At 69.1% G+C, this 12,734-nt stretch overlaps 1 protein-coding gene across 1 annotated transcript in view; it reads right to left on the bottom strand.

The window, feature by feature from the left end:
* The window catches only part of KDM2B (lysine (K)-specific demethylase 2B), a 36,955-nt gene extending 26,078 nt beyond the window's left edge, over positions 1 to 10,877 (bottom strand). The window contains exons 1-4 of the mRNA XM_012731002.1: positions 10,803 to 10,877; positions 10,018 to 10,064; positions 3,022 to 3,200; positions 2,810 to 2,916 (exon numbers count right to left, since the gene is read on the bottom strand). Coding sequence (XP_012586456.1) covers positions 2,810 to 2,916; positions 3,022 to 3,200; positions 10,018 to 10,063 — 332 coding nt within the window. The 5' untranslated portion in view covers position 10,064; positions 10,803 to 10,877. The remainder of the gene's footprint in view (positions 1 to 2,809; positions 2,917 to 3,021; positions 3,201 to 10,017; positions 10,065 to 10,802) is intronic.
* Between the last annotated feature and the right edge of the window lie 1,857 nt (positions 10,878 to 12,734).

Raw genomic sequence — 12,734 nt, 5'->3', positions numbered from 1 at the left:
GGCGCCTCAGAGCCGGAGCTCGGGGTCCCAGCACCCCCAGGGCTGAGGATCCCCCCACCCCCGGGCGGGGCAGCTGGCCAAGGGCAGCGAGAGGGGTTCACACGGAACCCTGCGGCCCCCAACGCCCCAGGCAGCCTCTGCCAGCTGTGCCCTCAGCTGTCCCCCCAATCCCGCAGTCATGGCCCAGGGGTAAAATGGCAGAGCCCATTCCCCAGCGGACTCACAGAAGCCACCCCAGGGCAGACTCACAGGGGCTACCCCCACCCCTCTCCCAGGACCCCCCCAGGGCAGAGACTCACCAGGGCTACTACCCCCAGCCCCCCTAGGAGCCCCCCAGGGCAGACTCATGGGGGCTACCCCCAGCCCCCCCCAGGGCCCTGGGCAAGTCCCCGACTCTAAGAAGCAGAGGGACGCAGGCTTGGGGGTCCTCCAGCTCCCATCACAGGCCCCCCAGGCTCAGCCCTGCCCCTCCCTGACCGCAGGGGTGGCCTCAGGGGCAGAGGACAGGTTGGGGTGCCCCAGGTATGAGCGAATGCTCCAGTAGGGGCGGCAGCGCGGTCTGATTCGGGGCGCCCCGTCATCCTTCGGGAGCCAAGTCAGCCGCACGTCAGGAAGTGGCCGGCAGAGCCGTTTCCAGCGGCCACACCGGTGGGCACGTCCGTCATTCACAGGTCGCAAGGCGGCCACAGGTCGGCCAGCAGCGGCCCCAGTCCAGGGATGTTCTGCCCGCTCAAGCTCGCCCTGGGGTGCAGGGGTGAGACCCCTGCAGCTGGACGTGACCCGCCAGGGAGGAACCCAGGGCCGAGCCCCGTCTCGCCGCCGCCCTCAGCAGGGGGCTCTCCTCTCGCCCCCTGACTGGGGCCTGCACCCTACGTCCCGCAGCCACGCTCCGACGACATGAACGTAAACTGTCCTTGAGACAGGCGCCGCCCTGCACTGGCGGATCGACCGCGTGGCCAGCTGTGGCCGCCATGGGGGCCCAGCCAGAGGGGTGCAGAGACCCCCGCGGAGCATGACCCAGCTGGGAGATGAGACCCGGCGGGAGCCGGGCGGCACTGGGGGTGGCGCGTGGCGCTGGGGGTGGCGCTGCAGGAGGCCGTGGGGGCCGCTGGGTGGAGACGGGCCCACAGACCGGCCCCACGCGGCCTGGGCAGACCCGACGGGAAATCTGAGCAGAGCAACGAGCAGAGGGGAAGCTGGGCCCGGCGGGGGCGCTCTGGGGCCACACCGCGAAGGTGTGAACCCCCCACCAGCACACGCACGGTGCGCAGCGTGGCTCGGTGCGCAGCGTGGCTCGGTGCCGTAGGCGGAGGACGCAGCCCGCCGGGCCATCCAGTGGCAGCTCACGAGTGAGGCTGTGGTGAGTCTGAGCAGCCGGCCAGGGAGGCCCCGGGCGCAGCACCCCCCTCCTGTCTGCCCGCTGCCCCTGAGCACTGGCTTCAGGGGACCCGCCTGCTCCGCACCCCGCTTTGCCTCACCCCACCCCACCCCTGTATCTCTGGCCTGCACCCCGGGTCTGTGTGTGTAGGTAAGTAATGCATTGTTTAAGTTTTACGTACACGCAGACCTGGGGCGCAGGCCAGGGTGGCCAGAGGACACCCCAGAGACAGGGCGGGGGCAGAGCAGGCGGATGGACGAAGCCCACTGCTGAGGGGCTTCGGGGAGACGGCAGGGGACCTGCCGCGCCCCGGGGCCCCTCCCTGGCCGGGGTCCAACCCTCACCGGGGGGCTATGGCAGCCGCTGCGCCCCAGGGAGGCCCCGAGAAACTCTGACAGCACCAAGCGTCGTGGGGGACAAGGCCCCACAGGCAAGCAGCAGCTGAGACCAGTCTGTGCGGGCAGCTAGTCCCAGCCACCCTGCAGGTCCAGTGGGGCTCCAGTCCCCCCACCACGGGGGGCACTGAGGCGAACCCCACTTTGCAGGAAGGAAACTGAGCCCTGACAGGAGCCCGCGGCCACCGCTGCCCGGTCCACCTTCCCCCACCCAACTCCCCGGTCTCGCGCCCCGGCGAGCTCTCAATTATGGGGGCCGCAGTGTCCGCACGCCCCAGTAGGCCGGCTTCTTTCTGGACACACGGGGATGGCGCCCTTGCACCGTCCTGCTGGCCACGACGGCCAAGGCCTCTGGCAGCGGCCCAGGCCCTGTGGCCCCCCACCGGCCTCTGTCCTTCAGGCCCGGGGCCACCCGCGGGCCACCCGCCCCAAGACCCCCGTCCCTCCCGGGCCGCCCAGCCAGCCCATGCCACTCCGGACATCCCCGCGATGAAGCCAGAGCCGGAGGCGGCCGAAGGGTCTCCCCACGGTCCAGCGCCTCGGACGCCCAGGCCAGGGCTGGTGAGCGTAGCGAGGGTCACGCCAGACGGCCAGGGAGGCCACGCTGCGCGAGGGCCGGCGACCGGGAGGGTCCGGCCGGGTAGACAGAGGTGCGCGCCCAGTCCCCGTGGGGGTGAGACACGGTGGCCCCACACCGCCTCTGCCCTGGGTCAGGCTGCTGGACATGCCGCTGGGGTCCCAGCTCGGTCCCGACGCTGGGGCACAGCCTGGGGCCGGCCGGGGCGAGCGGGGGCCCCTGGCCGTGTTCGGGGTGCAGGTCTTGAGAGCAGAAGCAAAAGGCCACCAGGCTCCGCCCGGCCCTCAATGCAGGCAGCGCCCTTGGCGAGGGTCCCCGAAAATAGAAAGGTCACCCCGGGAAACGCTGCTGCGGGGAGACAGACGGACCAGAGGCCAGCACAGGCCCGAGCAGAACGCAGGCCATGCCCGGCAGCAGGACGCCCATGGCCCCCCGCGCCCGCGTCCCCTTGCCCCTTACTTCTTCACTTTGGGGTACTTCATCTCTGCGATAGCGTTCGTGGCTTCCGTCTGCTTCTCCTTCAAGTGCTGGGGCCACATGTTGTCCACCCAGTCCACCAGGTCCACCTGCAAGCCGCCTGCGTCAGCACGCGCTCGGAGCCGCCGGCCACCACGTCCACGGGGTGAGAGGGCAGCTGGGGGCAGCGGGCAGGGCGGTGGGGCGGCGCCTACCACGGCCGGGCGCTTCACCAGGGGCTCCAGCTTGGTGTGGCTGAACTCCAGGCTGATGGCGTTGTACAGCTTCCCCCGCTGGCCCTCGGGCGTCTCATAGTAGCGCACGAACTGTGCCATGCTCATCTCCGTGCCCTTCTGCGTGTCCACGTCCATCACGTCCACCAGGCGCCGGCTCCCTGCGGCACACGCGGCGTGGGCGCCTGCTCGGCCGGCCCCAGGACGCCAGGCTTGCCCCGAGGCCCCGCCCGGCCTGAGCCCCGCAGGCAAGATGCTGCGGGACGCGACGCCCCTCTGTGAACTGGCTGTGGGGCGTCGGCCACAGGGGACGGGCCAGACCCAGGGGTCTCAGGGGGAGCCAGCGCCCGCCCCCCACCCCCGCCCTCAGCCGTGGGCTTCAGGCCCCGCCTGTCCTGGGGCCGGCCCAGCTCACAGGCCTATGGACACCTCGGCCTTGACCGAAGAACGACACAGGCCCCGGCCTCCCTGGGCAGGGCCCGTCCACCCCATGGCCGCCCACGGCCAAGGCTTTGCGTCCAGCGCGGCAGAAGCAGCCGGTGGCCACGAGTCCCCTCCACAGACCAGGGCGGCATGGCCGGCTCCCCACGCAGCCCCTGCCCCAGCTCTTCACGAGAAAGTCTGCCGACCCCTAACGCGGGCAGAGGCCGGCCACGGTCACTGCGCCCGGGCCCGTCCGGCCCACCCGGATCAGTACTTGCTGGACAATCACACGGGCTCCTCTCGAGTGGGGAGCCGGGGGGCCAACGGGCCCCACAGCCGCGCGCTGGACAGCCCGCCCGTGGTGGGCAGCCAGCCGGCCGCCTCCAGGACACACGTGCCCCCGGCTCACACAGGCAGCCCGCCCGGGCGTGCAGCTGGCAGGCAGGATGCCGGTGGCCCCGGATGCCGGGGGCCGTGGTGGAGTGGAACCGAGGCCTACCAGCAGCGCCCCACTCGCCCAGGAGCACGGGGCGCTGGAAGCACCCTGGGCCCTGCCGGTCCCCCCACACACACACGCGCCCCCAGGGCACTGACTCCTGCAGCGCTGACCCCCGGGGCATCTCGGCAGCTCCACCAGGGGGCAGCCCTGAGCCTGCGGCCAGAGCTGCTCCCTCTCTCGGGCTCCTCAACAGCTGGGCTCGCAGGGGCTTTGGGGTGACCACCTGGGAGTCTGCTGGACACGGCGCAGGCACCCACGGCCGCCCCGGTCTGATGAGTCCCTGGGGAGAGGCTGGCACGGGGGTCAGAGAGCCACACAGAGGTCCCAGGCCCTAGCCGACGCGCTGCTGACCTGAGCCTGCCGGACGGGAGCCCTGGACGGGAGCCCCCGCCGGTCGAGCCCCGGGCCAGGGCCTCTCCTGAGGCGCCGTGGCCAGACAAGGTGGCTGGAGCCACGCAGCTCGGCTGGGACCAGCCGTGAGCAGCGGCCGGGCGCTGGGCGGGGTGTCCAGAGCAGCCGAGACCCACGCGGTGGTGGCCGGAGCCACCGCACAGGCCGAGCCACTAACCAGGGTGGGTCTCCCCAGAGTCCATGTTTTTCCGCTGCAGCAAGTGGTGGACGCACCAGACACCAGAGGCCCCGGGCGCACGTACAGCTCCTGGCCGCAGCCCTGGGCGGGCTGTCCCCGGGCAGGGGGTGACCGCAGGCACAGCAGACTCCCTGCCCCCCGGCAGAAGCATCTCAGGGGACCCGCCCATTCCACTCCCCACTGTCTCTGGGGTGCCCTCACCCCTTCCCCACCTGTACCTCCGGCCTGCGCCCCAGCTTTTGCGTGTGCAAGGGAATACACCCTAAAAACACAGAACTAGGCTGGACAGGTCACCCCCGCCTGCAGCCTCAGAATATCAGAGCGAGACCCCAAAGCCTGTGGGTGCAAACTTTCTTGGAAACGGGTTTTTGGGGGTGCGGTCAAGTGAAAAGTGAAAATAAGGGTCCGCTGTGTGGGTCAGGGTGGGACCCCAGCCAGCGGTGTCTGAACACAGGGACGGACGTGGGGATAGAGTCCGGAGTCGGGCGGGGCTGCGGGGTGCCCCTGGCCCAAAAGGGGCCGCCCAGCGCCGGCGCCCCAGCACCTGCCCGCCCAGCCGCAGCTTGACCTCTGGACCCAGGCATGAGCTCAGGTCCAGCCCGGGGGGTGGGGAGGGCAGCCCCGGCGGTCACTGGCAGCCTCCTTCACTGTCCTTCTGGGGTCTGCCGGACCCGGGGGTCACCTCCGGGCCGGGGTCGAACTCGCAGTGACGCGGCTACAGCTGCTGGCAGTCCTGCGTCCTGACCGCTGCGCAGCAAGGCAGGGCCGGACTGACAGCACAGGCCAGGCGGGTGCTGCTGACTGAGCTGCTGAACATCCTCGCTGGGCCTCCCGGGCTCCTAACCCGCAGCTCTGCAGGCTGCCCAGCCCCTGCGTCCGAGTCCACCCAGCCAGGGAGGGACCCCAGGGCTAGCAGGCTCCCGTCCCCCGCTGCCCCCAGCAGGTGTCAGTCAGGCCATCTGCGCTGCTCCCCGCTCTGTCTCTGGGGCGTCCTCCCCCCACCCAGCTCTCCTAGAAGTGGCCCTGAACAATTCTGGGGGCCCAGGAGGCTTCGGGAGAGGCGGCGTGGATGTGCAGGCGTGGACGTGCAGGCGTGGACCTGCAGGCTTGGACGTGCAGGCATGGACCTGCTGGCGTGGATGTGTGGGCATGGACGTGCGGGCGTGGACGTGCGGGTGTGGACGTGGGCCGTGGACGTGGCAGCGTGGGCATGCGGGCGTGGGTCCCGCAGCTGCCGTACCTCCTGCTACTTGTGTCATTTCATAATAAAGTGACGTGTGAACCACGTGGCTTCGCCTGCACACACCGAGGGGCCTCGCGGGTGAAGAGCTGAGGACCGAGGCCCTGGGCAGGGCAGGACAGGGCAGAGCAGGCCAGGGCAGGGCGTCCACCCTCCGGCAGGGCGCAGCGGCCTGGGGCCTAGGCAATGGCCAGGAGGCTGAGCAGTGAGAGGCGCCGAGAGAAAGTGACGGAAAGTGCCGCGGCCCCTCCCGGCCGCCCCAGGAAGCCGCGGCCCACCTGCAGGACCAGGCTGCAGCCCAGCGCGCCGCCGCGACACCCACCAGCCACACGATGGTGGGGGCAGCACCCGCCCCCCTCCCTCCAGGCTGGGGACAGACGCGGGTGGCCCCCCCACCCCTGCCGCAGGCCTGCCCCCGCCCCGCCCAGGCCCGAGCCTCTGTGTGAAGACAGGAAGGGGCTGGCCTTCATTTGTTTCCGCCACCACAACTCTTCACATAGAAACTGACAGAACCAGACACAGAAACAAAAGAGGCGGCTGAGGCTGAAGCGGGGCAAGGCGGTGATGTCAGGTCAGACCCGCCTTCCTGGGGTTCCCCTGAGAACCACCAGGCCCAGGGGTTCAGGTCTCCTTCCGGCCCCCCTACCGGGGACGGGGAAGAGATCAAGTGAGGAAGACACTGGCTTGGCCCAGGACTACTGGGCCAGACGGAAGGGGCCCCCCCCCTTAAGAGGGGAACCCCCAGGACCAAGGACCCGGGGAGCAGGTGGCCAGCAGCGCCCAGTGCAGGCCGAGGGTGCTGTGGCCCTCCAGATGCAAACCCACCAGCAAAACCCACCTCCCTGGCGCCCCTCACCTCGCGCCTCCACCTGCGCCAGCCGGCGCCCAAGGTCACCCTGAAGACTGGGCCAGACCCATGGGCGGCACCGGCCCTCAGAACCTTCTCCAGCATGCCCAGGTGGCCAGCGCTCTTCCACCGCTCCCGGCGCCTGCCGCACCCTCCCCAGAGGCCCTGAGGCCAGCAGGAGCCAGCAGCCCACCTCTGGCCGCAGCCTCCTAGTCCGCAAGGCCAGGCGGCCACTCCGGCCGGGAAGCGCGCGGCGCGTGTAAGGCCCAGGTGGCGCTGTCCCCAGACAGGCCCCGTCCCCAGACTGGCCCCGGGGCCGAGCGAGCCCGGGGCACCCCTGGACGGGCGGCTGGGCAGGCGAGTCGCGGTGTCTCGTCGGACAAACAAAGGCGAGTGCTGGGCGAAGGCGAGTGCTGGGCGCACGGGCCGGATCTGACACCCCAGCTCTCGGGGACAGGGTAACAGCCCAGGGCAGCGGGGGCAGGCGGCTGCAGGGGCAGGTCAGCTCCGCGCCAGGAAGCCGCCCTGGCGGGGAGGGACCCCGGGCCCAGCAGACCCCTCCTGTCTCCCCACTGCTCCCCTCAGCAACCTACCTGTTCTGCTTCCCACTCTGTCTCTGGGGCACCTCATAACCCCCAACTCTGGCCCATACCCCAGTTTTGTATGCATAAATAAATAAATCTTAAAAAAAAAAAAAAAACACTGAAAATGGGATTCTGTGCAACCTGGCAATCCCACTCAGGCTTGGAGCTGCAGACCATCAAACTGCAAACACAGAGGTCCACATGGCGACAACGTTCCCAGCCACATATTCACAACAGTCAGGACACGGAAGCAGCCTAAGCGTCCACCCACGGAAGACGAGGCCAAGGTGGCCACTGCCACACGTGGACTACTATAGGTCAGGACAAAGGATGAGCGGCAGCCCTTTTCAGCAACACGGAGGGAATCTGAGAGAACTAAGTGCAGTAAGTCAGAGTGACCCAAAGCCTGGACGTTTACACAGCAGACAATTCGGTAACGAAAGATACTTTCAAGAACCACCACTGGACATCAATAAAAACCCTGAGGATGCCTGAGGTAAGAAGGTGGGGGAGGAAAAGGGACAGGGGATGAAATGGGTGATGAACATGAGGAATTATGAAAAACAAACAAAAAATAGGGCCCTCCCTGGGGGCGCAGCGACTTAAAGCGCAGCACTAAGAAGTTGAAGCCGACCAGGGGTGACCCCCAGGGAGCCGCAGCCCTCTCCTGACCCGCCCACCGCTCCCCTCGGCGGTGTCCTTCATCCGTCTGCCTGTTCTGCTCCCCACTCTGTCTCTGGGGCGTCCTCTCACCGCCCCCACACCTCTGGCCTGCGCCCCAGTTCTGTGTGCGTACATAATAAATAAATCTTCTAATAAACAAGTAAATAAAAATAAAGTCACACTGCATGTAAAACTAACCTAAGCACACAGGGTAAGAGTGATACGCGAAGGACGCCCTCAGGAAAGCAAACATCACCCTGGCTGAAGAGGACGAGAGCGATTCAAGCCAAGCGCTCGTCTGCCGCCTGCAAGAGCGAAGACAGCTGCACAGTGGCAGAGCCAGGGAAGGAGGGGCAGGTTTCCCGGCCAGACAGTGGGTGGACGAGGGTGAGACCCCACATCAGGAATTAAACTATGTGGGGCCTCCCCGGGCTAAAGTGCAGCACTGTGAAGCCGCCCGCAGCCCCCGCAGCACCAGCTCGACCCCGGCCAGGGAGGGACCCCAGGGCGCAGCAGCCCCCTCCTGTCTCCCCGCCTCCCCCTCAGCAGTGGGTCTCAGGGGATCTGTCTGTCCTGCTCCCAGCTCTGTCTCTGGGGCGTCCTCTCATCCCCGCGCCTCTGGCCTGCACTCCAGCTCTGGTGTGCATAAGTAAATAAAAATTAAATCTTAAGACAAAAAGAAAACACACATGTGTATGACATGTAAATGACCAGAGAATGTGAACAACCCAAAAGAAACCAGCAAAACACAGAAAAACATTTATACTCCAAGAAAAATATGGCGGTTACTGGCAGGGACAGAGGGGCGTTCTGGCACAAGCGTCCACTGCCCCCCAGCCCTGGGCTTCCGCTCTGAGGCGACGGTCAGTGTGGACACTGAGGGCAGGGACGGGGCCTGGGCCAGGCAAGGGTGGGGCTACGCTGCCCCGGACAGCACTGGAGGGCCAGGGCAGGGGAGCAGAGGGGGGGGCTGTTTCAGAGCACCCCGAAGCTGTGCCAGCCCTGAGCCACTGGGCCAGCCGCGGCCTCGGCCCCCATGGCACCCCCATGGCCCCAGCACCGCACCCGGGAGGGTGGGGACCCCGGGCACCGACCGCCATGCAGCCACCCCTGGCCACCCTCGCGTTGGCTGCTGTGGACCAGCCGGCACGCGAGCGTGGCCTCGCCGGCTACTGGACAGCCAGCCTCCGCCGGCCTCCACCCATCTCCACCGGCCTCCACTGACCTCCACTCGCCTCCGCCTGCATCCACCCGCCTCCACCCCGGCTTCCACCAGCCTCCGCCGGCCTCCACCGACCTCCACTCGCCTCTACCGGCCTCCACCATCTGACCAGACCTGAGGGCCCAGGCCACAGCCCTGAGGTCAGTACGGTGAGGCTGTCCCAGGCCACAGATCCCAGGGCACAACAGCCCCTCCATCCCCCACGGCTCCCTCAGCAGTGGGCGTCAGGGGACCCACCTGCTCTGCTCCCCACTGTCTCTGATGAGTACCCCCACACCCCTGGCCTGTGCCCCAGCTCTTGTGTGCGTACATAAAAATAAATCTTTCTCAAAAAAAGTCCCAGCGACTTTGCACTGCACGGGAGCACCCCCAAATGCCCCACCAGCACCTCCACGCCACCTGTAGGGGTTCCCGCCGCCCCCCACCCCCTGGCCCTGCCGCTGCACCCACCTGCCTGTCTCTGGGGTCCTTTCCCACAGCCCCGCCCATCCCCACCCTGGGATCCCACCTGCTCTTGCTACTGGAGACACTCTGAGAACAGGGGGTCACTGAGCAACCTGTCAGGCCCCAGGGGCGGGACTCGGCCGGGAAAGGGGCGCAGGGAGCGACCTGCCACCCCAAGCCTGGGGAAGGACACAGGCGGGGAACCCCCCCCACGCCGGAAGTCTCCTGAGGCCACAAAGCGCCCAGAGTCTGCACAGCCCACGCACGCCCACAGGGGCCAGGCTGGCTGCTGACGCCCACGCTGGGGCTCGCCAGCGCCCCAAACACCCCAGCGCGCAGCCCAGCACCTCCGAGCTGCTCCTGACCCACGCCCCCCACGGCGGCCCTGCGCCTCCTGGGGGCCTCCTCAGGGGCGCACAGAGCCCCCACAGCAGGCGGCCAGGGCGCTGCCGCCGCCAGCCACTCACCCACGAGGAGCTTGACGTCCCGCACGGTGAAGTCGGGGTCGGGCATCCTGGAAAAGAGGCAGAGGTGGGCGCGGCCAGCGCGGCACCCCACAGGGCCCCACCCCCGTCTGGGAACCCCGGGAGGTGCCCCAGCCTGGCCCCTTCCTCACCCAGCAGGGCAGCGGCCGCCCACCCCGCACAGACATGGCTCCGCGGCTGGACGCCTGGGCTGGGCCACGGGGGACGCTGGCACGGGCCCCCCAAAAGCGTGTGCGCCTGCCTGTCCCTCTGGAAAACGCCGCCCACGGGTGGGGCACGTGCTGCTCCCGTGCCCGATGGGACGGGCGCCGCCCCGGCCGGTGCGCAGCCACGGAGTCCACGCCGGCCTGGTGAGCGCCTGGGGAGTCCCGCCAGGGCAGGATGGAGGCCGAGGCGGTGCCGGGCCGAGGGGTGGGGGCACATCACACCCCAACCTGCTCCTCAGGGCCGGGCTGCCCACCTGGGCCCACAGGGCCCCAGGAGCAGTCAACCAGAGATGGGCGGCCGCTAAGCCCCAGGAACAGGCGAGCTTCCCGTGAGAGGACGGGGTCGGTGAGAAGAGGCCCAGGGCCTGCCTCGGTTTCCCCACCCGGCTTCGGGGTCCGGTCCCTCGGGAAGTCGGGCGGAGGCTCCCGCCGGGGCGCTCCCTTGGCCAGACCGTGAGGGACAGTCCTCCCAGGCAGGCAGGAGGGGCGCTTCTCGGGGCGCGACAGTCCTCCCAGGCAGGCAGGAGGGGCGCTTCTTGGGGCGCGCAGGTGGGCGCTCACCTGATCCCCAGGCCGGCCTTCTCCCGGAATATCAGCGGCACCCTGAGGGCCTCCTTCTGCACGTACTCGTAGTTGAAGTCTGCCAGGCGTCAGGGTTGAAACCCATTAGGTCGTGAGGGAGAAAGGAGGTTGGTCGGGGGACGCGGGACAGAGAAGGAGGCGCGGGCACGGGCTCCCCTAAAGGACAGGGGCTGGCGAAGCTCAGGAGAGGCCACAGCCACCAGGCCGCGGGCTCCCAGCCATCGCCCGTGTCCCCTGCAGCCAGCGGCGGGCGGGGGACCGGGAGCTCTGCAAGACCCCTCCCGGCCAGAGAGGCAGAAGGCACCCCCAGCCGGCTCAGGGCACCCCCAGGCGGCTCAGGGCACCCCCAGCCGGCTCAGGGTGGCAAAAACCAGAGAAGCCACCTACAGGCCTGGGCGGGGAGGCAGAGAGAGGTCCATGCCCCGGGGCGCAGGGCACGCAGATGGGGGACCCCGTCCCCCTGGAAACTGTCTTGGGGCCAAAGAGCGGCACTGGGTGCAGCTTGGTTGTCTTAGAGGTGGTTCGCAGTGGGACCTCGACCCTGCCTGCGGTTGCTCTGCTGGACCCTGACCCCTGAGGGGCACCCTGGAGCATGCCGGAAGCCTCAGGAGGGAGGCCCAAAGCCACCAGACCCCAGGACAAAGGGTCGAGCACGCCCCCCCCACCACAGGTCACCAAGCCACCCCCTCGGGCAGCAGCAGTGGGCAGAAAGACCCCCCCAGCGCTGTAGGGACAGTCACCAGGCCAGCCCAGCCTGGGAGGCCGGGCGGGGGAGGCGGGGCCAGCCCAGTGCCCCACAGGCCAGGACCCAGGAGCTCCAGTGAGTGCCCATTCCTGAGGGTCTGAGCCCAGCGGGCGGAGAAGCGGCAGTGAAGCCACGGAGGAGCCCCAGGCCCCCCCCACCTCCGAGCCCCTTCCCGGGGAGGGTCCGTTGGAGCCCTCCTCTGGGGAGGGGGTCCCTATCCAAGCCCCTCCCTCCTGCCCAGGCCCTGGAGACCCCAGGGCCAGCTCCTTTGGAAAGAGCTGACCACATTGCAGGACACTAGCCCCCTCCCCCCCCACACCCGCCTGCCCCCCAGGCCTGGCTCCCACTTCCTCACCGGGCCCCAACCGCCGGACGGTGCAGCCCTCACAAAGGCCGGGAAGGGGCCCCGGCCTCCTCCACCCGCCAGCGGCTCCTGGGGAGCCAGGCCAGGTCCCCCCCCAGCCACGGGAAGCCCGCCGACCCAGGCCCCCCACCTGGCATTCAGCGACTGTGCCTCCCCTCCCCCGGCCCAGCCTCCCAGCCCAGCACCCCAGGAAGCAGCCGCACAAAAGAGAAACTTCAAATATGCAAAAGCTGCCGGCCAGGCTCTCCCCGCGGCGGCAGTCGACCAGAACCACGCCCCGCTCAGGCGAGGGCTCCCCAGGACGGCGGGGCGCCCGAGGGGGACGCAAGTGGGGGTGCAGACGCGCAAACAGGGAATGGGGTAGCGACGCCCGGGCGGGCGGCCCTCAGCCCCCACACGCGTCACCCCAAGCCAGAAGGAACCCCCCCCTTCTCAGCACTGGGGCAGGGGAGACTCCGCCCGGAGGAGTGGCACCCCAACACCCCACAGGGCTCCCGACCTCTGCTCTGCGCCGGCAGGGGCCGCGGGCTCCAGGGCACCCCTCCACACAGAGGGGTGTCCCGAATCTCCCAATCAAAGTGACAAGCAAACTCCGTCTGGGGGTCCCCGGGGCCTCCAGCCACCACTTCCCGCTGTCAGGGCGCCGAGCTCCCCGACCTCCGGCTTGGGGGCGGCGGGGCAGGGTTCACACGACCCCAGGCTGGAGGCGACGGCCCTAGCGCCAGCTCCCGGCAGGCGGGTGCGGGCAGGCGGAGTGGGGGGGCCCCAAGAGGCCCTGCGCGCGGAGCGGGTGTGGTCACTG

The sequence above is a fragment of the Condylura cristata genome, unplaced genomic scaffold, assembly GCF_000260355.1.
Source record: "Condylura cristata isolate star-nosed mole 26May11 unplaced genomic scaffold, ConCri1.0 scaffold00029, whole genome shotgun sequence".
Lineage (NCBI taxonomy): Eukaryota > Metazoa > Chordata > Mammalia > Eulipotyphla > Talpidae > Condylura > Condylura cristata.
This window is presented reverse-complemented; position numbering and strand designations above follow the sequence as displayed.